The sequence below is a fragment of the Rousettus aegyptiacus genome, unplaced genomic scaffold (assembly GCF_014176215.1).
Source record: "Rousettus aegyptiacus isolate mRouAeg1 unplaced genomic scaffold, mRouAeg1.p scaffold_m13_p_1, whole genome shotgun sequence".
Classification (NCBI taxonomy): domain Eukaryota; kingdom Metazoa; phylum Chordata; class Mammalia; order Chiroptera; family Pteropodidae; genus Rousettus; species Rousettus aegyptiacus.
Genome location: NW_023416284.1, coordinates 158,271,208 through 158,299,055, shown reverse-complemented (window position 1 = coordinate 158,299,055; position 27,848 = coordinate 158,271,208). Strand labels below are relative to the sequence as shown.

Below are 27,848 nucleotides of genomic sequence, written 5' to 3'. Positions count from 1 at the left end.
TGTGTAATTATTGCCATTTTGTTATTCATTGTTTTATTTCTTTTTTTTTCTTCTCTTCCTCCTCCTTTTTCCCCCTTCTTCTTCGTCCTCCTTCCTCTCCTTCCTCCCTGCCCCGCCCCCCTTGTTCCTCCAGCATTTGTCATAATACTGTTTTGACACTGATGAACTCCTTTAACTTTTTCTTGTATAAGAAGCTCTTTATCTGTCCTTTGATTCTAACTGATAGCCTTGATGAGTATTCTTGGTTGTAGGTTCTTGCTTTTCATCACTTTGGATATTTCATGCCAATCTTTTCTGTCCTGCAAATTTCTGTGTAGAAATAAGCTGCCAGACTTATGGGATAACTAACTTCCTTTCTCTTGCTGCTTTTAAGATTCATCTTTAACCTTTGGAATTTTAATTATAACGCATCTTCAGGTGTACCTGTTTGGGTTCATCTTGTTTGGGACTCTGCACTTCCTGGGATTGTATGTCTATTTCCCTCCTCAGGTTAGGGAAGTTTTTCATCATTATTTTTTCAAATAGTTTTTCAATTCCTTGCTCTTTTTCTTCGCCTTCTGGTACCCCTATGATGCAAATGTTGGTACGCTTGATGTTTTTCCAGAGAAAACTTAAATTATCCTTATTTTTGTGGATTCTTTTTTTCTTGTTGCTGTTCAGATTGGGTGTTTTCTGCTACCTTATCTTCTAAATCAAAAGCACTGATTCATCCTCAGCTTCATGTAATCTACTGTCGATTCCTCTTAAATTATTCTTCATTTAAGTTATTGTATTATTCACTTTTGACTGGTCCTTTTTTGTGTTTTCTATCTTTATTTTTTGTTTCCTCTTTGTTAAAATTCTCAAGTTCTCACTGAGTTCTTCTATTCTTCCCCTAATTCACTGAGCATCCTTATAACCAGTGTTTTGAACTCTGCATCTGGTAGATGGCTTGTCTCCATTTTATTTATTTATTTTTATTTTTAATTTTTTTTTTCCTGGAGCTTTGTTCTTTCATTTAGGGACATGTTTCTTTGTCTCTTAATTTTGGCTGCCTCCACATTTTTGTTTCTGTGTGTTAGGTAGAGCTCCTACATCTCCGGGCTTAGCAGAGTGGCCTTATGTAATAGGTATCCTGTGGAGTTCAGCGACACACTCTCCCTGGTCACCTTAGCCGGGTGTTCCAGGAGTGTCTTTTGTGTGGGTTGTATGCCTTCCTAGTTGTAGTTGAACCTTGGTTGCTCTATGTACATCAGTGGGAGAGATTGATCCTCCAGCTGATTTGTTGTGAGGACTGGCCATAATTACAGTGGCAGAGCTGTTGTGTAGGGGTCGACCCTGTGGAGCAGGATTAGTTTTAGCAGCATTCTGGTGCCTGCCCAGTCCGACCTTTGGTTTTGTCTTTTGTAGAGGTGGTTGGGCAGCTCTTTTGTGGGCTCTGTTGCAGGCCAAGGTCACCTACTGACTGTGCTCTCTTTGGGGCCACTCAGTATGAGCTACAAAGTGATCTGCAGATGGTTTACACTTGTGCTTGGCTTGAGGGTGGCTGGAAGAGTCTAAGCTGCAAACGAAGGCCAGCTGCCTCTAGTGCCAGGGTTGGAGTTGCTTTGCAAGAGGCATGGGACATCCCAAGGCCAGATGCTGCTTGTTTGCATTTGTGAACCTTTCAGAGATGTTAGGAAAGTCCATAGCATGAATGAAGACTGGCAATTTGTATGGAAAAACCACTCGAATGGGCTTTATTGGGCTCACAAGCTGGGTAGGGCAGGGTCTCAGGGAATCACCAGGGTGGCATGCAGAATCACCAGGGCAGCATGAACGGTATTAGCAAGGTTGATAGAGACTCGGATATAGCTCTCATCTGCGTCTACAGGTTGGGTGGTAGGAGGACTCAACAAGGGAACATTTGCTTCTGCCAGCACTTCCGTAGGGAAAAAAGCTGCCCTCCAGCCCTCATTCGGAGTCCAGACAATTCAGTTCCTCCCTGTATATCCTTGGCACCTTTCAAGTTGCTACCCAGCACTGGAACTCTGAGCAAGTGAGTCCATCAGCGAGTATGTTTGTCTACGAGCCCTTTAAGTGGAATGCCTGGGACTCCCATAGCCCTCTGTCTCAGCCACAATCTCTGCTGGTTTACACAGCCAGAAGTTATGAGAACTTATCTTCCCAGCTCTGGAGCCCTTGCCTGGGAAGTCTGGTTTGTGGCTGTGACCCCTTGCCCTTTAGGACGAACTTCTATAGTGGAGATATTCCTTCTGAGTTTTAATTCCCACACGTGGGTGTAGGACCAGCCAGTCTTGTGCCTCCACCTCCCCTACCAATCTCAGCTTGGCTTCTTATGTACATCTTTAGTTACAGGACTTTGGTTCAGTTAAACTTCAGGTAATTCTCAATGGCGGTTTAGTTGGTTTTGCTGTAGTTGTGAGAGGAAGCAGTATAGCATATACCTACTTTATCACCTTGACTGGAACTTTCTCAGGTAAAATCTTGATGTCTCTTTTCGTTCTGATACTTACCACTAAGAATAGAAGAAAATGAGGCCATATTCCATGAACATTTATTTTACTTAATATTACAACTACCTTTAGTGTAAATAAGCTTGTGCCTTTGAGTTTGGGGAGTTTCACATAAAATTTTTTCCCTATGAAGTCCTTTTAAAAGGCTAAATGGATCTGATTTCTTTTTTCGCCAAGTCGTGACCCATGAGACATCAGAATCCTAGTATTCTGCTTCTTTTAGTGACCTATTAACTTTATTAGCAGTTTTTTAAACCTTGTAATCAGAGTGTTTTAAGGTCAATTAAATAGGACAGAAAGAGAAAAATTAAGAAGTAGACATCAATTTGAAAAGTCAACAGAAATCAAGCATTGTTTTGAAAAGCCGGCTCAATATAGGAAGGTAATCCTTGTATAATAGTCATTGTAGGTAATCTTCACATATGTGCACTTGTAGATCTCTTCCTTAACCACAGCCTAGGTTAACACAGAACATCACCTGTGCTTAAATGATCCTTAAAGTCCTTTCCAGTTCTGAAGTCGTGGTTATATTACACTCAATAGAGTGTAGTGTTTGAGAAGATCAAATTTCTCAAACGTATCATGTCCTTCCATCTGAATTGTCACATGATTTCAAAGCCATTATAGTGAAATACCATTAATACCACAGAGGTCCTTCCTTAAGATGAAGGGCATGAAAATATCCAAGCAGATGCAGAGAGGCCATCTGTCTTGAGAATCTGGAGAACATTCTTGTACTGGGTGGAGAAGGGCTTGGGGATCTTGTGCAACTCCTCACATTTTCAAATTCCTTGATTTAAATAAATATGGTTTTAGAATAAGTGTAGCCTTGTATTTCTGCAGAAAACTAGGGTGGATGTCATTGGGGTAAGGGACTAATGTTCTTTCATACACTAGTCTGAGCAGCAAGCACTCCATGCAGATGGGCACTTGAACGATACCCTTGATACTGTATCTCTCCCTCCCTCCCTCTCTGTCTGTCTGTCTGTCTCTGTCTCTCTCTCTCTCTCTCTCTCTCTCTCTCTCTCTGGGAATGCTTTGAACTCTGTCTTTATTCAGGTTAGAATGTTACTGCCTTGTCCTTATTTCATGATCTGTAGGCAGGCCTAACTGCAGTCACCATACTCAACTATCTGGTTCAGGTAAATTAAATGTATTCTACTACTGAAGAAATGTATGGGTTGTAGATACTGAAATAAACTGGGTTAAAAATGTTTATTATAAGAAAAGAGATGCTGTCTGAAAGAGGATCATATCTTTGCTTTTCCAACAGTTCCTTAATTGTAAATGGCATCTCTGAAGGGATGTCCAAATTCCTGGTATAGGCATGTAGACAGCTGAGTCACAGCTGCTAAAGAGACCGTGTTCCCTTCCCTCTCCTCCAGAGAAGAAGAGGGAGAAAGAAGTGAAAAACTAGTGCCAGTAACTTACTTAAAATTCTCTGACTTGAAAAGTGAGCTAAGAGGAAGCCATTGACTACATGACTACATGGGAGTGTTTGGATCATGAAACCTGCTTTTCCTAAGGGAACTCTTATAACTGACCATAGTTTGTGCAACAACATATCTTCTTTCTCTAGAGAGCTTTCCTGCATAAAGCCTGTGGTATCTGGCCTACGCTTTGTGGTTTCTTGTTTAGACTGCATTTTGGACTTGATGATACCTGGCTTTCCTGTTGACTTTCTCAAGGCCGATGGTCTTCTTTCCTTCGAAGTGCTTCTTTTTATCCATTTAAAGCATGTTTAGAAATGCCGGCTTTGCTTGAATTAAGATCCTAGTTTGGTGCCTTTACTAGCCATGTGACCTTAAACAAATTACTTAAGCTAAAATAAACAGCATTCATTTTTTCATCTAAAGTGGACATAATCATAATACTCATCTGTTTACGTATTGTGAGAATTAAACGAATTACTTCACATAAAGTACTTAGAACAGTACCTGGTACATAGCAGACACTATCATTATTAGCTGCTGTTATTGCTATCGCTGCTGTTCTTGCTGCTGCAGTTTTTGTTATTACAGTGACATCTATTTCCATTACTACTTCTGACACTATTATAATTTCTGTCACTATTACCTTGTCCCTAAAGAATATTCCCTTGTGAAGGTAGCATTGAAACTGAGTAGATAGAGTTATTGATCTACCAAAAAGAAGTAACGGTCCAGCTAATAGGAAGAACATTAATAAATTAACAGGCATTCAATGTAATCATTATAATGTTTCAGAAATTCCTGTCAATTTAAACAGTTATACATATACACACAAAGGGGAACAAACAGCATCATTTAGACATTATGAATTTATACTTTGAAGTTCCAGGAGCATGAACTGTAGCAAACATTTTTATATTTAGAGCACTAGCAAAATGGCTGGGAACTAAATTTTCAAATGTAGGTATCTTAAACTTCAGCAATAAGTAGTAAGGAAATATAATGTTGGAAAACCTATAAAAAATACACAGCAAAATGTTAGCACTGATTATCTCTGTTTGTTGGGAATATATGTGACTTAATTTAAAAAAAAAAAAAAAACCCTGATGTCTATTTAGATATGTACTATGTGTTATGAACTGCTTTAAATATTTTTTGTATGTTACAATGACTTGGCTTTACATTTTGTTGGAATTCTGATCAAGTATTTTCATTAATCCCCTTTGAGATCCATAAAGCCTTTCTGAGTTTTGTTTGTGAATTCTAATGCATCTAAAGATTGTAATTGCATAACTGCATACCAGGGGCACATATTGTATTTTGCTGTAACGTATCTGCTCGAAGCTGCCAATATGTAGAGAGTAGATTTCATCATAGGATTGAAAATAAAACTGCTCTCAATTTAGGAGTAGAAACAAAAAAATCTCCTCCTTTCACTGCATGAAAATACAGGTTTATATATGTTCTGATATATCATGTATACAGTATTGTTGATTGGTTTAGACGTGAAAAGAGTAGTGTATGCCTGACATTCTGACCCTCGAGAAGATTTACTTTGTATCTTAAACATTTAAGAAAAGGAGAGTGTTCATTTTTTTTTTTTTTTTTTGAGGCTTTGGTTGTTACTGTGATTATAAATTTAAGGCTTAGAAGAAAGTTTTACCACTGAAGATTCAGCCAAGTTAGTGTTGGCCAAGTTAACTCTCCTGCCTTGTTACTTACCCTCCATTTTTTCCCCCTGCGATTTCTAGACTAATGTTTTATAGTACTATAAAATTTTATTTTTTGACTCAATTCTCACTTCACCCTTGGAGGTATAATTAATGCCACTGAGTCAGATTCGATAGCCTTTCATTCGCTGAGCATTTGTGATCTTTAAAGAAATCATAGGTATCCCAGTTCAGGACTCCATCTTTTCGACTGCTGCAGCCTGGTGCAAAGCCACATGACCAGTCACTAACTTTTAATGACTTTTAATGTTTAGGTAGAAATAATTTTCCCTGAAAACATCACCACATTATTGCCAATATTTCCACAGCAAAAGCAAGACTTTTTATTTGTTTTACAAGATGCTTGAATACATGAAAAACAAATCCTTATATGAAACATAGCCTTTCGGGAATTACTAATGAGAGGGTTAGGGGTAGACTGTAGAATCATGTAAGTGGATGATTCTCATCTTGTGGCGATATTCGTCTGTAGACTTGATTGCAGTGGGGGGACAGTTCCTAACCTCACACATCTCTTTTTAGATTTGGAGTTTGAAACCTGTTGAACAGGAATCAAGGTGCCTCTTACTTTTCTAAAAACCTTCTGTGTATGTACAGCAGTTCTTAAAGAGATACAACTTTATACAATTCATGCTATCATTGAGTGGTTTGCCAATTATATCTGAATTATGGTTTTGCCACTTATATTGAGTAGGTCACAGACTCCATGATCTTGTCCATCTAGGTCTCAACTCAGTGGTGTCTGTCCCACTGGACCCTCTTGGACCCTTAAAGTTCTTTGTCTTGATCTTAGCACAGCTCCTTCTCCTCCCTCCTCAAGTCTCTTCTGTTTCTTCCTCAAGGGAGGCTTTCATTTCTCTGGATCCCTATTGCCTATTTTTCTCTAACCTAACAGCCTTTCTTCCTGTTACCATCCTCACTATATTTTCTGAAAGAATCTTAGTCAATTTAAATTCTTGGAATATCAGCTGATTGCTTGCTCTGTCCCCTGATTTTCATGTCTTAGTTCCTTCAGGTATAATTTAATTTTACTAATTATTTGCTGGGATGGCCTTGTCAGGTCAATGTTGTAATAATGTCTTTTATTTTATCTATTTTTAGAGATTTGAAAATTCCAAAATATAAGTTATGGCTTGAGGTGAGCATAAGGGAGGAAAGCCGCACAGCTGCACAGCAGATACCAGACTTCAAATGCTATCGTCATGCTTCTACTGCTTTTAATCTATTATTCAAATCTTATTTGCCAGCTTCTCGCCCCCTCATATTCGAAATTAAAAATTTCCAGGTTTTTATGTTTTATTTTGAAGAAATGTGTTTGCCTTTTATCAGTGAAATGTACAGTTTGATAGATTTAAAGCTAGTTATTATGTTTCAGAGTAAGAACTGATGAAAATATTAAAGTAAAAATGTTAAATAAATGGGATATAATGCTTCAACCAATCATCCAAATTTGATATGATGAGGGTATTTCAAATCTTTAGATATTTTTATACCTACCATTCTTGGGAAATATGAGCCCTTGATCTCTATGGAGTTGGTAGCAAAAGAAAGTTAACTTCTTAACTCTATTAAATTATTTTTCCAAGTCTAGACCTCTTTATTGCCCTGAAACATTTTTCATATTTTTTGAATTTCATAAGAAATTTTAATAAAGGAAGAGTCAACATGTTTTACATATTTTTATCATGTAGGAATAGTTGAATTGTAGTACTTTACCCTTAGGAGTTCTACTAAGGAGTAGAGCCAGTGGTAGCATGAATTTCTAATGTAACTGCATTTATTATCATATAGCTTTTTCTTCGTACAAAGGCCTAGGAATGATGAGATGTTATTGAAAGCTCATTTTTTCCAATCCTCCAAATTATTGGTCATATTACTTTAAAAATTAATCTAAAACAATATTAAACATCTCACCTAAATGTTTTCGTAACTAAAATCCTAACTTAATGATGACTTAAATATGCATAGCACTTAGCTTCGAAGTCATAGGATATGGTGGAGAGATTTTTCAAATTAATTGGCATAGCATTCTCACGTGGTGGGTAGAAGTAGAGCTGGGAATGTGATTCCGAATTGTTTTTTTTATTGGTACAAAAATGACAAAATGAAGATATAGGCAGACCTGAATCTTGGTGAGGCCCTGTGGGAAACCTTATTCACCAGTTCTCCCAATTGAAACTCTCTCCATGACATTAGAATAGCCACCGACATATATATCACTTACATGCCAGTGTATAGCAGTATATTTTGCTGCTTGAGACATATTTATTTTATGTGGTGATTCCACCAAACGGTAACCATATGCACTCTTTTGAGAAAAAAATTTTCAGAGGAGAATGTTACCATGAGTGTGGCTTTAGCACTGACTTCGTTAGAAGCTGACACTAGTAAAAGTTTCACTAAAACTCTGGTCAAAGGCCAGAATGCTTCCTTTATGAGAAAAAGGTCAAAGATCTTTGGCAACGAGTTTTCTGACATCACTCAATATCAGCATTAACGATTTTCTTGTGTTTGTGTGAGTGGCTTGTTTGCTGTGGACATGGTAGAAGGCCAAATTGACTGTTTAAATGAGAACTGGTTAATATTTCTAATAATAGTAGTTATACACTGACTGAAATTGTGATATTTTTTCTAAATAAAAAATGACAGAATAATGATTTTTTACTCTTAGAAATATGTTTTAAGAACCATGAAAAACCCAGATATTGGTGTGTATACTTTCTACATTACACCAAGTCCAGCATTTAGGTAGGAAAGGGACTTCATATTATTGAAAAAGATAGAAGGTTACTTCTTCTTCTTCTTTTTTTCTTTTTACTGTCGAGATGCATTTTAATTATCTACTTAAATTAGTTGATTATCATTTCCTTGAATTGAGTTTTAAAGTCTTACAAAAAATTATTGTATTGTTGACCTAAAATGTAGCCAAGTATATTTAAGACTCCTTTGCCAATCTGCTATAAAATTTTAAATTCAAAGCCTCAAAGCACATCTTTGCCCTTCCTCTAGGAGGTTGGATTATGGAATTCCATTTTACATGGCTTTAGCATTTTACAGACTTCCTTCAAAATGAAAAACAATCTATCACCCATCATGCTTGAGTTGAGTTAGGAGCAACTGCTAAAATAAGCCAAAATGTGTCTGATGTGGGTCAAGCAGAGCCCACTAGGAATCCCTCCATGAGAAACAAAACAAAACAAAGAAATGTTTAAATATGAGCTTGGGTGGTTTCCAATTTTACCAAAATGTAAATATGGCTTCAGTTGGGAATTTTATTTTTCAGTACATTTACTTTCTATTACTTTGTTCAGTGGCTTTCTCTAGATTGTCTAGCTAATGCTAAGCAAAAAAAAAAAAAAAAAAAAAAAAAGATTTTACTGGAATAAATAAAAGGATAAAATATAGGAAAAGAAACAGGTAAATACATTAATGATCTTTGGAGAAACATCTGGTTTCTTACCCTAGGATTAATGTGAGTGCTATGCAAAAATTACCGGAACAAAATAGCTTTTAATTTATGGTGATGTTTTTAAAGATAGAAAAGCCACATGTTTATACATGTTTTGTGGGAGGTGAGGTGAAAAGTGAAGGTAGTGAAGCAAGAGTGATAGGACAGTGTTAAGATAATATAAATTCTTAGCCTTAAGTCACCCTATTTTAATAGAATTCCTTGCTGAAGTTACTAGTTCATCAGCTAGGCTTTTTATAGCTCTGTTTGTTAAAGACCCTCTCCTATCGGTGGCATCAAGCCTGAGAGACTTTACCATGTGATGTGGTTCAAAATTTACTACATTTTATCCTCAAGGGATGCAACCCCACCACGCCATTACATGGATGGGATGAGTAATGCTCTCTGAGTTCAGTAATAGCTTGAGGTAATGCTCATTGGAGGAAGCCATACTGGATAATTCTGAAAATGTCTAATCTCACCTGATTTTGAGGAGCCATTTAGTGTAGTGGTTAAGAGTAAAGAATGCATTGTGCCTGGATTCAGATCCTGGACTCTGATATTTTCTGTGACTCCAGGCAAATTTTAATTTTCCTACTCTGTGATACTTTTCATAGTTCCTTTTATATTTTAATAAACCTCTTAATTTGTAAAATCATTTCTGTGGCTTTATGGCATGTAATCATTCATTAGCTCCATAATGAGGCTGAATGAAGTCACATGCATATTGTTAGGGATGACCAGGTCTCACAGGCTTATCTTTGAATTTCAAATTGTGCCCAAGGCCTGAAAATCAGGTCCAGAGACTTGGATTGCTCACATCTGTCTTCTGGGTTCCCTGCCACGATGATTTGAGACAGAGGATTGTGGGATTTTTTCTTTTTTTTTTAAAGTATCTATTTCCCTTATTCATATAACTACTCTTCATTTTATTTCAGTTATCGAAAGAGCACTGGATTAATGAATGACTTATAAGTAGATAATAGATGATTGAGTTGTTGGTTCACAGTCTTGAGAGTTCCCTGAGTGAAATTTGAAACTAGCCTCTGTACGTGGAGGACAAGGAGAGGCCTAAGAAAGAGGCAGACTGCTCCAAATTGGTAGGTGTCAGGCTTAATAAGCAAGGAAACTTATTTTTCAGGCTTTTCAGGGGTGGCCACAAGAAAGTAGATCTCTGCACCCATCTGCCGGAATCTTAAAAGTTTACATAGAGGCTTTAAAGGGTTTCAGTCACAGATACCATCCAGATGGTCTCATCAACACATTTCTCTTTCAAGGCTGTGTTAGTGGGTGGAATGTACATTCCAAGGACATGGGAGGCGGTCTGATTGCCTGGGTCCAGGTCATGGGTTAACCAGTGGTCACGTCCCCTAGATGACCTCCTCCAGCACAAGTGAATAAATGTATTTGTGTGTTCACACACACTATGTGTATAAATATTTGCATGCTGGGTCACAATGTTAATTATATTACCCTTTGTGGTCTTAAAAGTTTGAGGCCTAGACTAGAGGACCTTAAAAGTATCTTTAGCTCTTTCCTAGTCTCACTTCCTGACTTTTATCTCTTCCTAGCTCAACAATCTAATTTGGTTTCTGATGTGGCACTGTCAGTCAGAGTCCATTTCTATTCAATATCTTGTCTGTGGCTTATTGCTATTCATGTCGATATACAAGAAGAAAACAGAGTAATATGGAGATGATGCAAAAATCAAAGGCCTTTATTTGTAAGGTTTTTACTAGATTTTGTACGCCCTGTAATTTTTAGAATAGTTAAGATCAGAGTGATCTAAGTCAGGGGTTGGTGATGTATGGCCAACTGGCCCAAACCAGCCTGCTACCTGTTTTTGTAAATAAAGGTTTTATTGAATACAGCCATACCCATTTGTTAGGTATTCTCTGTGGGTGCTTTCTTGCTACAATGACACAGTTATGTAGTTGCAACAGAAATGGTATAGCTTACAAAACCTAAAATATTTATTATTAACTGGATTTCTGCACATAAAGTTTGCTGACCTCTGATCTAAAGGAAAGTGTTTCCTAACTGAAAGCATATCTGATGAGTGTTCAGGAAAAACTGGTTATAGTAATTTCGTAATAATACCTTTATGGAAATACTATTTAATCTTTCTGGTAAATTATATAGAAACCATGTTTCTTTCTCATTTAGGCTTTTTAGCTGTTAAATATGTGCTTAGGATACCTCTGTATAGCCTATATACAGAATAAACTGTAAAAAATGGAATGTGAAAAAAAATGAGAGTGGTTTAAAAACAAACTTGCTGAGTGTTAGAGGCTTTACAAGTATTATCACTAATCCTTATATCACTGTACTGTAGCTAATGTTATCTTGATTTTACTGGGGAGGAAAGTGAATCTCAAAGCAGTAAAATAGCAAAGCTATGTATATACTGCGCCATGACTCTGTGATGTGTCTAGAAATAGTCTCTCTTCCAACATCTAACTGGTGGTGTGTGCCAGTTACTTAAAATTTCTTAAGTCATATTAATTGAAGTTTAGGAGATTTAATATTGATTATCTGCAAAGATGGAGAAGACTGAAATTGGATTTATTCCATTCTGGTTAATTCAGTCTTATTAAAGGAAGAATATTCAGTCATTTAGAGTATAGTATTTATTTTGAATCATAGACAATTTCCGTAGAAACTTTACAAGCTAAATACTCTTGGATTATATGTATTAAACATATATACTTGGCTGGAAATGGAACTCTAGGGATGAACAGTTAGATAATTTATGGGTGTATTTGAAAGGAGTTCTTCTCTCATCATTAAGAGTCATTTATGTCTATCAATAAATGATAGGTTCAGATTTTCACAAATGTGTTTGAAATTTCTTTCACTTATGAAGTAACTAGGCTCGAATAATATTTTCACATACTAATTAACTACAAGCAGGGCAGGGGGTTTTAACTGGATTCGAAAGGATTATCTTTTAAGGACTCTTATCATACATTTTCTTATTTTTCTTCCGTATTGAACCAAAGTGATGTATTATGACCGGAGACACATACTTATGCCCTCAAAAGCAATATGTTAATTCTTATTTTGTACCTCCGATATTTTAAGAAGTATAGAATTGAAAGGAAAAAAGAGAGAGAGAGAGAGAGAGTGTGTGTGTGTGTGTGTGTGCGTGTGTGTGTGTGTGTGTGTATTAGAATATTTTGGTAGATTTCAGACAAAATAAAACTATTTAAAAGCATCAATTTTTACACTGTTTCTAAAAGTCTGTTTTTCTGGGAATAAACTTTTTTTTAAACAGATTATATATTGAATTACATTTAAGATATTCAGTAATGTTCCTTTTTTTGTTCTTTTGAACAGAAATAAGTTCTTTTGAATTTTTTTGTTAAATATATTGGCTTCTTTGTAATGAATTTTGAGGATCAAACCAATAAGTTTATATTATAGTTTCTGATTAGCATAGATAAAGATGACCCATTCACAGTTAATTTCAGTATTTCATGTGTCCTCATGTAACATGTATTAACTTTTCTTTGTATTCTTAATGTAAGGAAGATCACTCCAAAGTTGATGATCACTTACATGAACAAATTTGTATATCACAGCATGATTCACAGTTGGAAAAGATTAATTCACCCATTTTTGAGAGTCATAAAACAATTGTGCTAAGGATATTGTATTTGGCAACATATTTTGTCCAGGACTTTGTTTTTACTTTTTTTCAAACAATTTTAAAAAATAAAAAGAAAAATTGTATCTTTAGCTAAACGAATTTACTCTTCACAAATAGTAAAGGATCATGAAAGTTTCTTGCTATACTCAGTCAGAAAATTAAGACAGCATAGGTGTCCAGGAGTGCAAAGTCCTTGTATAATATCTCTTAAAAAAATGTTCTTCACGGAATGTTCAGAGCTGCACAGAGCTCTCCTGACTTTATTTTTCTCCAGTTCAACTTGGTCCTAAATCAACTCAACCTTGCATTTTTTGAAAAGTTTGTCTTCAGAGAGGATTTGAGTTTAGGAATCATTCCTTCCTGATTCCACAGAAAGGGTCTCTAATTTCCTTACTCGCCTCATATTGCTACTACCATCTGTTTAAATAAATACCCAAGAATCTCTCTAATTGTTAGATGTTTAAGTAACGTAGTTTTGGAGTTAGGGATACTGTTTTTTTAGGGTATCTAATATTTCTTAATATCGATTCTTTCAGTGAGCAGCTTAAGAATGGAAGGAAATTCTGGCAAGTCCATATTAGCTTGGGTTTTATTTTCAAGTAAACAACTTGCAAAGCATCCCTAGTGGAAGCAGATTATTGCAGTGATAGATCTGTCTCTCAGATGATTGGCTGGCATAGAGGAATTGGCAATCTGTGGAATGGTTCAGAAGTAATTTTTCTCTAAGAGTCCAGGAACTTGTTGTCACCATTTTTCTGACATGATTTGCAGCTACTCGCTATAGTCTGATCACCACTGTCAAATACAACAACTGAAAATATAAGATGGTTTCCTTGCTCATTTTTCATCCCCTCTCCCTGACTAAATTTCTTGAATATCATTTCAGTATTGTCTCCTTTTGTTTTGCCATCTAACTCAGCGAAACTTTAAATTCGTGAGTTATGTTTTTTGTTTATAAATTAGAACCTTGCTACTAAGATATTTCTCTTTTAAATAGATTATAATATTATATATAAAGATGTCTTTATCTCAGAAACATTTGTATAGAAGACTGTGTATTATAGAAGACTTTGGATATAAGGCTTTCTAGTGAGCCATAAATAGTGAATGGAGATTGTATATATGGAATTAGCTCAAGATATATCATATGCTATCTGATATAAGGTTGAAACAAATTATCTACTTCCATTTCCCCCCAATTCCTCTTTAAACTCTATGTGGCTACTAGAATTATTATTATTACCATTCTTATTTTTAAACATGGTTTGAATTTTGTCATACTCTTGATGGAATCCTTTCATGGCTTCACTACAACTGTAGAGTAAAATCTAAACATTTTGTGTATAAAAATCTTTCCTGTTTAGTTTTGTTTCTGCCTTGTTGCCTGTGTACTTTTCATGCCCATATTACAGAAATTTTGAGAATATTTGAGTTTCCCCAATATATAATGTCTTTAGACTTCTATGCCTTTGCTCTTGTTTTTTCTCTAATTTCAGTTTTTTTTTTTTTTTTTTTTCATTCTGTCCTTACTCATCTTTATAGACCCAACTCCATGAAGTATTCCCTAACCATCCTGGGTATGTGTAGCCAATTCATTTGTCATTTGTGTTCTTTGTGACTTTAGTCATACTGTTATTATTCCTTATGACACACTGTAATTAATGTGAATATGTATGCGTATACACACACACAAACACACACACACACACATTTATCTCTCCCATGTTTGTCTATGACATTAGGACAGGAACAGTATTTTTTTGTTTGTTTCCTGTCATCTAATTCAGTATGCTGTTTTATTCTTTAACCTTGAAATACAAAATATTTTACAAAATGATTTAAAAAAATCTTTACTAAAGTTTATTGCTATTCTCTATATGTAGTAAATAGATATATAGTATCTCTCAGATTAGAACTTATTTTTTGAAAATATTTTTAACATTCAAGTCAAGTGGATCAGGAACTATTTCCAAGACTCTTGACTGATATAGTTGTGATGAGCAACAAATAGTAGGGGTTGACCCATTTATTTTGTAGACTACTACAGTTGTTATTGCTAATCAGAATCCTGGAATCTAAAATTAACGGTGGCTATGAAGGACAGCAATTAAGGCCATTTGTCTTCCAAATGAGCCAATGTAGGTTCCACTGATAGTTTAAATAGGGCACTCACCCTATTATAAAGGGCAATGGAGGCCCTGAAGGCATCTGTTGCAAAGCAATACATCATTTTAGGGTTGATAGGAAATTATATTTTGAGGAAAACTTTCCTAGCAACCTCTTTTCATTGATTAATTTTAAATGAAAAAAATGCATTATTTTTTTTTAATGAGAGCATTTATAGAAAGGCTATTTTAAGCCTATTTAAAGAGAGTATTAAGCTTTAAACTGCCAAAGTTTGATTATTTTAAAGTATTCATGTAGTCATATGAGTAATTCAAGGATACCAACATACGTCTTCCATTTTTGACTAAAAAGGTCCTTTAGGGCTATCATGTCACCTGGACGTCTCTGATCTTCTTTTGTTTTTTGGCTTCTAATGCTGGCTTGTTTCTGTCATTAGTGAGGAATATAACTTTTATTCATATTCAAATTGACAAATTGTGGGTGAGGAAAATGATTTCCTTGTTTACAGAGAAGAATTTATATGACTAAATTTTACCACCCCATAGTCTGCTGTTTGGTCACAGAATTCACTGAATTGCTTCACAAAGATTCCCCATGGAACCTAACCAAATAAGGAGACAGGGTATTGGTTTTTTTCATTATTCCCACTGCTGGATTTTCATTAGGTCTAATCCATTTTCTTTCAGCATTAGACATATAGGCCATTTCTTATTTTGATGACTTGAATAAACTAAAATATGTTGAGTCGTGTGTGCCAGTATATACGTAGGCTGAGATGAAAAACTAATTATTTTACCTCTGCCATAAAATTTCCTCTGAAAAATAAAGTCAGAAAAAATGACTGATGTAAAGGGGAAGGCTAACTCTATTTTTTAAAAAAGAGATTATTAAATAAAGTGGAAGTGGTTAGCATGATTATAGGCTAATCTGATCGGTTTTATGCTTCAGTTTCCCCCCTCATATTAACTCATAATTGTGTATGAAAGTAATCTAAATAAAGCATTGAAGAGTATATCACCGACCTCAAACATGTTAGACCCCATAAAGCTTTATTTCTTTCATTTGCTGTGAGAAGCATATTTCAAAGTGTTCTCTTAAAACAAGGGATTTGATAAGACTTTAGTATTAACTTCACCTTTTGAACATGCGTTATAGGGAATGACCGTTTTCACTCTTTTCCTTCCTCTCCTTATCTCCACTAAACTGTTCAAAACTATTTAGATTCTTTGTGGTTTGTAAATTTCAGGAATGCCTCACTTTCCTGAAAAGATATACATACATCTTTTATTATTTTTAACATTTAAGAATCTGTGTTTCAGTCTTCCTTCTGGTTTCTTATTCAGACAGAAACTAATAGAAATTTTATTTTATGTGAAAATTTAACTAAAACAGTGATAAACAGGAATATCATTTATTTTTAAAATTATGAGTACCACATTGCATGTTTCAGTATGTTTTCTTCTTCAGCATGTGTTCCACTTTAGAATGTAATGATAGTTCTTCTCTTCTTTTAGGTGGCTGTACTTTTGATGATGGTCCAGGGGCCTGTGATTACCACCAGGATCTATATGATGACTTTGAATGGGTACATGTTAGTGCTCAAGAACCTCACTATCTGCCACCTGAGATGCCTCAAGGTGAGAATCATTCTGTTTACCCAGTGTTGGGGAAATTACTTTGGAATATGTAGTACTTTCTTGTTGTAGGTATAACACAGTGTTTTAACTGTTACAATAAACTACTGTGGTCAAGCTACTTGACCACATCTAAGAGCCCTAATATATTATTTACTTTTTCCTCTATAACTTTCTTTAATTTTGTTATTCTTCAAGAATGCTCACTATATCTTTGTTATCCCTGACATTAGAAAAATATAAGTATTAGTGGCTTTTTTTTCTCCTATTCAATTAAAAAAATAGCCAAATGGTGGTGAAACCAAGAAATAATAAAAAAATAAAATGAGAAACAAACAAAATCCTCTCAAAACAATCTAGAATGTGAGATCAGCTTACGTAGTACCTACACAGGTTCAACCGAGCCAGACCAAAGGGAAGGACTTTTTCTCCATGGTGGAGAGAGAGCTTATCTCATCGTCCTTCTGGTCATGAATGAGCCAGGGGATCTGAGGAGAGGCAGCCTGGATACCAAACTGTCAAATAGAGAAGGTCTTTTTCTGAGTAAATTGTAAAATGATAAGGCTGAACTCTATTCATTTTTTATACTTACCTTGTAAAATCCTTTGGTTTTGGTTTTTCTGAAATTATACATTTTCTTATTGCTTAAACCAGTTTAGTTATGTTTTCTCTTAAGTAACATAGGATATCAATGTATACATATTATTTTGTACACTATCAGACTAATAGTTTTACCTTTAATTCTATATATTAATTTGAAACTAATTCTAATCCCTGTGGACATATGTTTAATAGTACTTATTAATTGTAAAAATTGAAAATGCAAACACGAATTTTAGAATATTGCACTAAAGAGAAAAATTGTTTTTCTTCCAAGTTTTAATAATAAACAAATGTGATATAAATTATATATTCTTCTATCATGTGTATTTAATAAACTGTGAGGGAGGAACAAACTTTACTCTTGAGGTTCTTCTGGCTGGTCTAATAATCAAATAGACATGAGAATAATTAGCAAGGGAAAAATAATCAAATTTAATACATACATATGAATGGAACCCTGCATACATGAGAGAGACCCCAGACGCATGAAAGGTTCAGGGATAGAAAGGGAACCATCGGTATATAAGATGTCCTGAGCTAGAGATGAGGTAAGGTGTCTTCAGAGCATCGAAGGATCATTGCAGGATGATAAAAAGAACAAATGCTTAGTAAATAGAAGTTTATTCTGCCCTATAGATAGGTAAAAAGAGGTTATCTTTGATAATCTCTTATTTGGGGCAAGTTCTTTTAGGTGGTTAAGGAAGAGGTAGAAGTTTCTTTTGAGTCTGTGGCTAAAGTTCCCTTTAACTCAAAACAATTTACACACCACAGAGGTGTATCTTAGGGTGACTTGTTCAGGACTCCCACAATACAATAATATTTAACAATGTAACATATATATATATAGTATACTATATACATTATATAATAACCTACTGCAATATATACTACATAATTGATGGACTGATTATCTATTACTAATACAAATTTTTGGTATTTTTATTATGACTATTGATTATGCTTTAGTCTTTCAGAATTTTCTAAGTTCAGAAAAGTCTTCCTAAACTAAGTCTGAATTTTAGATATGATGATTTTAGACCTAACCACTGTAAATGAAATGTCAGTTCTGGTGATTGAAGAGACAAAATTTTGTCAGTACCATCTCTGAACTTGCTAAATAATATGATACAAAAAAATTCCCCAAAGTTAAAACATCAATGCTAAATAACAACACACCACAAGTATACAAGGTAAACAAAACCTAAATGTTACATTTCTAAAATATGGTTTATAAATGAATATAGTAAATATATCCTTTGAAAACTTTTTTATTGGTTCACCTGGTGATGTTTTCTTTGAGATCAGGATGAAGTAAATCTATTTTCTATTCTTGGTTGTCACTTTCTATGGCTGAGTAAGCAAATGGTTATTTGTGAAGCTGAACTGAGCCATAATTTTCTTGCCAGAGAAATAAATTGGTACTAGGTAGCTGACACCCTTTGCTTCTTATGTTTGACCCTTTTGTTGTCAGCAGAGTTATTTAGTTTTGTGCATAGGTTTGTTTTTTTTCTTTCAAAGTTGTATAACCTTATTTTCCTGATACATGTACATTAAAGAAACTCCTATATTTCACTTGAGTTTTCTCTGTGGAATATTTAGCCAATTTTTTTATATATATATATATATAAAATTTATAAAAAGGTGGCCTTGGATGCACATTTTGACTGTTTATCATCAGAGAATAATCAGAGAGATGTTGATTTATGGAAATGTTACTATTATTAATTACCATTGAAGATGGGTAATGAATAGCTAAAGAGATACTGCTCAGATGACCTTGTTGGCTCACCTTCGATGAACAGCTTAATCGGTGGTTATAGTACAGGATGATATGCACAGAAAATGAAAGTGTTTGAAATTCAGCCACATCTTCCAATTAGTAGGACATTAAGTAATTAATCATGCAGAGGAGGGAAAAAGGTCACGGCCACTTTATTTTTGCCGAATGTAACTTGTGTTTAGTCTTCAGAGAAGGTGAAAGAAAGCACCCATGTGTATATTCTTCCTTTACTGGTCTCTTTTTACAATATTCTGCCCCTTCGCACCCCCCCCCCCCCAATTTTCCTTCTAATATTCCTTTAAAATGCTCACTGAACATTATCTGTTCATAGTTAGAAAAAAGGAAACATATTTAGATTTATTCTATTAAAATTTGATGAATGGTCAGTTTATTTTCAAATTGTTAGGCATGCTTATTTTTTCCTTTATTTAAAAAAAAATCCTCAAATATTTGGCAGCCCTACAGTAAGAACTGTTGAACTCTCTATAAAGTACTTGGATGTTGTTGATTGGCTTCATTTTAATTTTTTGGATTGGAAAAAAAGGTAAGGAGAAAGACAGGGTCAGTAAATAGATTAGAGTAAAAGAAGAATGAAGGTGGATAGAAGAGAAAAAGTGAGTAGAAGAGAAAAAGTGTGGGGCAAGTAAAGGTCATATACTACTAGTCTGAGTATACATCTGTACAACCTTATGACCCAACAGATCCATTCTCCAATATAAGCTTAGCAGAAGCGAGTACACGTATTCTCTAAATGACATGTGCAAGAAGGTTTACAGTCATGTAATAGAATATCACACTGCAATGTAAGCAAACTATCATTATATATGATATAGATGAATTTTACAAACATAATCTTGAGGGAAAAAAACTAGACACAAAAAGGCATATACTGTATTTAATTTATATACATTTTAATAATAGGCACAACTAATCAATGCTATTAGAAGTCAAGGTATTGTTTACCTGCAGAAGGGGCTGGCAAGAGTGGAGGAATGGTTAGTGCTTCGAAGGTGGCATGAAGGTAGCTTCTGGATGCTAGTAATACTCTATTTCTTGGTCTGGATGATATTTTCACAGATATGGTCAATCTGTATAGTTGTGAGTTATGTACTTTTCTGTGTGTATCTTATATGTTTATAAAAATTGAAAAAAAAATTAAGTGGAATAAAACCAGTGCTTACAGGGATGCTATGGAAACTAAACTAATAATTAAAAAATGTTATAGATTAGAATTAAATATATGTAACAGACATCTTAACTGGATTAAAACCCCTTTTTTCACCAACCTGAACCCTTTCTCTCCACTTAAATGTACTGTGTTTTTTGACATCTTCGAGTCTTTCTACATTTTCTGCCTTATGTTTAGACAGTTCTCTGTCCACTTATCTACTCATCAAATTCTTACTTGTTCTTCCTACGTCTAGTCAAATTTCGTCTGCTTTGAGATTTTCCTAACTTTCTTAGAACTCCTTTTATTTCTTCTCCCCTCATATCCAAATATATTCCCTAGTGTACTTTGTACATATTTCAGTTGCAGCTACTACAGTATCAGTATTTATGCCCTTCTCTCCACTAAACTATAATGTCCTCAAGCATAAAGCATATTTTTCATCTTTGATTTACCAAAGGCAAAAATGTGAATTTATGTAATGTGGTCTAAAATATTTTGGTCAAGTGTTAAACCAAAAAAGTTTTTTTTTTTTTTCCTTGTTAGTAAATTAAAAAAATACCCCATTCCCCTAGCATTATATACAGTTCGGATTTTAATGTAATTAGAAGATGTTCATATAAGTATTAATATTTGGCTTTTGCCTTACAAATGATTTCACCTATTTATTTTGGATACAATTCAAAATGTTATTAATACTACCAAGAAGGAGCTCCTTTTTAGGCTTGCTCTCGCTCTCTCTCTCACTCTCTCTCTCTCTCTCTCTCTCTCTCTCTCTCTCTCATTCTCACTCTCATTCTGTTGTCTGTCTGTCTATCTGCCTGTCTTTTGCTTGTCAAATTAATTCCAACCTTCTCCTCTTCAAGTCTGGTATATAAACAAACAAAGCCACAGAGAATGAGAGATGTTGCATGAAACTAGAAATTGTTTTTCATCTCAAATACATTTGTGCCCATGAACTTGTTTGTCACACATTCTTTTATACTTGTGATGTTATGAAAGAAATTCATCTGACCATTCTATTATATTTTCTGCCCTAGATATGAGAGAAAGGATTATGATTGACATCTCAGTATATTTATCTTGTAATTATAACTGCCTTTTCTTTAACAGGCTTTTGTAAAATGACTAATTGAATTTTGGAGTCTCTAGAGTACCTTTTTGACAATACTTAAAGTTATGACTACATTGTATTCTACCTTCAATCTGATACTTTTACTGATAATAATATGAGTCACTATACAGGGTTCCTTTTGTAAAATGCACATACTGTGTGTGTATGCATAGTATTTAGTGTATGTATATATATGTGTGTATATATATATATATATATTAAAAAAATTAAAACCCTCAGTCATTTAAGTTAATTCGAAGATTGGTTGAAGTAAAAATCCATTTCTCCTCTGTTAAAAAACTTAGTGAGGCATTATTCAATAGCTTAAGGCCTTACTGTATCTCAATTCTGCCCCTTTGTCAAATTCCCAAACTAAAATGTAGAGAGCAAATGTCATTACAAAGAAAAACATCAGAAATGAACAATGCTAGTAACAAATGTTTCTTTAAATTAAAACGTTACTCTTAAAACTGTGTATTTTTTGTTCATATTTTTTATCTCAGTTTAAACATGAATTACTAGTTAGATATCAAAATAATACTTGTCTTCAAATATTTATTTGGAGAGACTAAACGTGTTTGTATATTCAATGGAGAGCTTGCATGAGTCACATGATTTTATACCTGGCTTTCTTCTGATAGTTTGATGTGGTGAAAATAATAAAAAAAAAAAAAAATTGGTGTCCACAATTTTATTCAAATGATAATATTTTATAGGTAACACAATTTTAGCCACATCCTTATTTCAACCCTGTTCCTCTCCATCATCTTATGCTCCATCAAGATGGCTTCTGTGAAAAACAATTAGGGAAGTAAGGATCCAAGGGACAGTTTGACAGCAATGGTTTGATGTACACTCAACACTTTCAGATAAGCATCTCTGAGATCAAGGTAACTGCTACCATTAGTTATGACATTGGTAGCTTTCTGAATTTTACTATACCAGGGACATGATACATATATTTTTAATCCTCACATGAAACCTGCACAATTAGTAACATTTTAGAGATGTGTAGAGTCATTAACTTCCTTAAACCTGCTCAAGAATGGGATTTGAGCCTAAGTCTGTCTAATATCAAAATTACTCTTGACACAATGCCATCTTGCTTTAAAATTATAGTGTAGCTGACAAATATCCTTGACTTGATGATGTACATTTAAATCTACTATATAGACAGCTATATATTAAATTTAATTCACAGTGATTTTCTACTATTTCATATAAAATACTATTTCTTTTTAAAATTTAAGAACTTCACATTACTTTTTCTTAAGCTTCACATGAAATAGAATCTGAGTCTTGCTGTTGTTTGGAATTGCTGTCGCACTAATGGTTTCCTCCATGATATTCTCGCCCCCTACGGAGATCCTTTGTCCTTTCTTTGATTTACCTGTCTGCTATTTTTAGTTATTTGATGAATACTTGCTACATGCCTGTCTAAGCAAACCTTTAGAAACATATATTATCTACTGTCTCATTAGAGCACACATAGTAGAAAAATTTATGGACTAAAGGACTCAGACTAAAGTTTAGAGTTTGAAAATAATTTTAAGACTTTGTTTGCAATGGGGGTATTTTAGGACTACAATTATGGGCTTATTTCAATGCGTTCTTCCAAAACCTATTATCATGTGTCTGTTGGCGCTTTTGCCCTCAGCACCGAGAAGATAGTTTACTACATTTGAGTTGCTTATTAAAAGCAGTTGGAGCTGGAAGCAGTTCAGGGTCACAGAGGGAAAGGCTGTAATGGACCACGTGAAAGGTGAGACACTTCATGAAGGCTGGTTTTTAATGTAAGGACTATTACCTTTGTGGACATAAATGCAGCATGAAGAATGTCTAAATTGCAGTGGACAGAAATGGCATGCTGAGACAAGAGTATTTTCCTGGTATTTCAGGTACATAATGTATCTAAGTTAGATATAGCCCAATATATCTTAGGAGGAAAAACAGCCTAGTATTAAAAAAAGAATAATTTAATATTGATGTCAGTGCTAGAGAACTTCCAACCTTCTAAACAAATTAAAGATAAGAATACGGAGTAATTTCAAAGTCTATGTAGTCACCCTTAAAATCAATACAAAGTCCAAATAAACAAAATTACTTTTCCTTTGTGGGAATTTGAGGGAAAGTACAGTACCTTATAGTTTTCCCTCCAAAAATAAACTTGCCTCATAATGGCTCAGCAACTCTCTTAGACATTCACAGTTTAAAAGCTTACTGTCTTTAAAATACAAGAATAATGTCAGAGTGGGTAAAAATATACAAAAAAAGCAATGAAAGGCAAGTGATTAAACTAGAGATTATTTTAAAATATGTGATGTTAATTATTTCATACAGTTAATATTATGAAAAATATAGAGCTATGCTTATATTTAATTATCATTATATGAAAAGATGCTTTAAAAATATTGGATCATTGTCAGTTTTCAAATCTAATTTCTACCAAGAGTACTATAGTATATTGTACAGGCATTTACCCCTCCTTCAAAGAGGAAATTATTGATTGGGAAATATTTTTCAATGAAAAGTGAATGTTTTATATATTTAGAGCACATCAAAACTTGTAAATGCCAACAGCACCATGAAATATTTACCTAGGGACATAGATTAATAAGATATGCTGACTTTTCCTAGTTTATGAGAATAAAATTAAATAGAATAATTGCACAAATTTTATCAAGTTGATTATGTATTTCTGTGCCTCTTCCCCTCCCCCTAGTTTTTAAATAGTTGATGAATTAAATGGGACAGTGGAGTGGCAAATCTGACTTTTGCCATGAAAAAGTCAGATTTTTATCCTAGCCAGGTTAGACTTACAGAATATTAAACAAAAGATGCTTTTCTGTGGAATCTCAGGCATTTTTACATGTCATTTAGCTTAATTCTTATAAAAGCCCTTTGAGGTATGTATTAACTTTGTTCTGTAGATGAGGGACCTGAGATCCAGAGAAGGTTAAGTAAATTGCCAGAGGTTTCTTCTTGGGAAAGTCAAGATTAGGAATCCACGCATATAGAGATGTACGAGAGAGATCTGACTTATGAACGCTATATAAATGAGTATAAGTTAAGATCCTTCTTAAGAGGTTAGAGAAAAAAGCTTCAGGGCTGACTTGGAAATGTGGAAAAAGTTATACATGCTTTCTCTCTAGCTGCAAGTATGGGAAGCCTGACTCAAAATGTCTTTAAACCAAAAAGAAAGCTACTTTCACATAAGAGGTCCAGAAGTGGCTAAATAAGCGGCTCGGCAATGTCCTCAAGGATCCAGGTTCTTCTGCCTTTCTGCTCTTCCATTCTGAAAGGTCATCTTTTTACCTCGGGCTAGGTCCCCTCATGGGTACAAGAGCTGCAGTTATTTGAATGCAGTTATTTTAAGTTCAGACATGAAGACAAAAAGTTTATGTGTTCATTATGCCTGTGGTTTTTTTTAGTAAATATAAAAAACTTTTCTGAGGTCTCTATCAACAGATTTATCTTCTTTCATAGTTGGCCAAAATAATATCACATATTCATGCCCAGAACAATCAGTGATGGGAGAATGAGACATGTTTGGGTTATCCTTCTAGGTTCACTCTCCTACCCCTTCTGAGGCTTCCTCTGATGCACATGACCAGCCAGATTACATTGGAATAAGGATGAAGGAGGGTATTGGCTAGGTAAACAGCAATGCTTGTTGTAGAACTATTTGATGCTTTTGTGGTAGCATAGATCATAGGTGGTAGAATTTAGAAGCTATGATATTTAAAAGAATAGATAAATGAAGCATTTGATAGAGTAGCATTGAATTCTCTAATGCATTGTCAACTTGTTGTCAGTTTTTCCTTGATTTCAAAGCATTTACTAGATCTGTAACTTGATAAGTGGGAAATCTTCCTGTCCTTAGTAACATTTATTTTAGCTTTCTAACCTGCAGTTGTTACTACTGAGAATTTTTGTATTCTCTCTTGTTTTCATTCTGAGTTTTATGATGAAAGAAGTAAGGTAACATACTTTACTCAAAACCTAAAAATGAGTCAAGTGTTTTGTATATGTGGATGAGCACATGCTGTGAAGGTATATGTAATTCGTTAATGAAGGAACCAACATAATGGTAAAGCTGGTTCAAAAGATTATAGGAACAAGGGAAGCATTTATAGTTACTAAAAAGAAGAATACTTGATTAAGTTCCTCATTTTATCTTAAATAGATCAATAGCAATACAATTAAAACCTTTGAGATTACTACCAGAGAGAAATAATTTCTCTCTCTACTGGCCAGAATTTATTTGCATTATTGTCATATAAATATCATTTGTATTGCCATGAATTTTTACAAATTAGCATCTTCTCTCAAAGATTTATAAAATATCTTAATTAACAGTAAATAGTCACTCAATGGTACATACTCTTAAAGAATTAGTTAATCCTTGGGTAAAGGACATTCAGTTATTCTTTTGCCTAGTTTCAAGTTTTGAACTTTTTCCCCCTTAATAGTTCCCTTATAATCATAAATAATCTTCATGAATGGTCTGATTAATTTACGTAAGTAAAACAAGAAGTGTTTATTAACAAATACAAGGCTTGTAGTGGGTTACTACTTTGCCATTAAAAGTATCAAAACAGAAAAAAAAATATTCTTGCATTTCTGAAGGGTCAGTGGCAACAAGTGTTATTTAAGGTTCTATTAAAGTATGAATTGGAGATCAAAATGAAGGAAGAGCTTTAGCGGAGAAAATAGAACATTAAATATGTACCTGTAGTTTTCTAAACAAATAATTCTAATTCAATTTCCCTCATCATTCATTAAGTTATACTTAACTAAATTTTGGTCTTTCGAATTTTGAGATTACAGTCTGTTTCAGGAAGTCATCAGCCCTGGCAATTCTGGCTTAGTGTCCTGGTACAGTTTGACTGAGGTGTAAGTGGTATTAGCACTGAAGCCTGTACCTATGAGGCTGGTCCTTGAAGAAATCAGAGTTACAAATATCTGGGCCACTCCTTTTCACTGACACCATTAGTAAGGACCTAATTTCTAGAGTCTATAGCTTTGAAGAGAGTCTTCAGGCAAAACTGTGGGAGGAATGCAGAAACAGCTTGCTGATAGAGACTGAATTGCTGTGATTAATTTATTATAGCAACCAACACTATCTGAGTGGAGAAGAGTTCTCTATCTGGGCAGCAGATTTAATTATTTCATAAAGATTTGGTTATTGTTACTCCTGAGGGTAAGACTTTGTGACCAATTGAGGTATTAACAGATTTTAGGTTCTTCCTAGAACTTGCATTGTCTTAGGCATATATTTTTTATTTTATTTTATTTTATTTTATTTTATTTTATTTTATTTTATTTTAATTTCATTTCATTTATTTTATTTTATTTTATTTTATTATTTTATTTTATTGTTTTATTTTATATTTTACTTTATTATTTTATTTTATTTATTTTACTTTGTTTATTTTATTTTATTTTATTTATTTTATTATTTTATTTATTTTATATTTTTTATTTATTAAAATTATTAGGGTGACATAAAATAATGGTTAATAAAATCAAATAGGTTTCAAGTGTACAATTCAATAATGTGTCATATGTATATTGCATTGTGTGTTCACCACTCAAAGTGAAATTTCCTTCTGCCACTAAGTATTTGACACCCCTGCCACCCAACTACCTCTCCCCTCCCTGCTTTGTCTCTGGTAACCACTAATTCACTGTTCGTGTTCATGAGTCTCTGTTTCTTGTCATGTTTGTTTGCCATGTTTGTTTGTTACTTTTAGTTTTATATCCCACATATGAATGAAATCATATGGATCTCAACCGTATGTTTTATTTTAATAACATTTACCTGAAGAAAATTAATGTATGGAAGAGGTTGAGGTTGAACTTTTCTGATTTGAAGTTTTCCCTATGCAACTTTTACAGTGATGTTGAGGTAGTTTGGAGCATACCAAACATGCTTAATTATTTTTAGTTCACCTTGTCTGATAAGGTAAAGGAACAAATTCTTGTGGTTGTCCAAAACCCTACAGAAAATTCCATAGTTTATAAGAAACATCTTGAAATTTTAATTTTTCTGAATTTAGGGTTTTATCTCATAGGCAGAATCAAGAGTGATTGCAGGAAATTGGTTGCTTATCTAAGATAGTAACATAGATGCCTGGGGACAAGGAATAATATCAATATTTTAATATTACTAATATTAATATTCTTATAATAGCAATTATATTATCATATTAATTGCAATCAGTATTCCACACTTACAAATAAAACAGCAGAAGGTAACACAATTGTAAGAAAACTTAGCTCTTTTACAAGTAGTAAAATTGTGTTTGTTTTTAATAATCATAACCATAATAAAATCAATGCACAAAAAATTGTTCTGGAAGGCTAAAGAATCTCTGCTCAAATTAAACAGACGGTTAGGAATAATTTTTACAGCCACTTGCTAAGAGATTATTAAAATTACTGAGATCAATTTGTTACTTTAACACAAAGAAAACATAATTTCAGTCTGGCATTAATGTAACATTTGACAGTAAAAGCTTTAAAATATTTACAAAAAAGACCTATTAAAACCAAGCCAACTTTGACAAGTTTTAACACAGTTCATTGCTTCTTTTCAAGGCTCATTATTTGTGGATATTATACTCCAAGATAAATAAATTTCTCTCTGCAAATTTGTTATAAT

At 34.0% G+C, this 27,848-nt stretch overlaps 1 protein-coding gene across 9 annotated transcripts in view; it reads left to right on the top strand.

Annotated features, from left to right (window-relative positions):
• PTPRK (protein tyrosine phosphatase receptor type K) overlaps positions 1-27,848 on the top strand; it is a 474,269-nt gene that overhangs the window by 102,125 nt on the left and 344,296 nt on the right. For all 9 annotated transcript variants that reach the window (XM_016157105.2, XM_016157108.2, XM_016157109.2 and 6 more), the window contains exon 2: positions 16,397-16,519. In XM_016157105.2, coding sequence (XP_016012591.1) covers positions 16,397-16,519 — 123 coding nt within the window. The remainder of the gene's footprint in view (positions 1-16,396; positions 16,520-27,848) is intronic.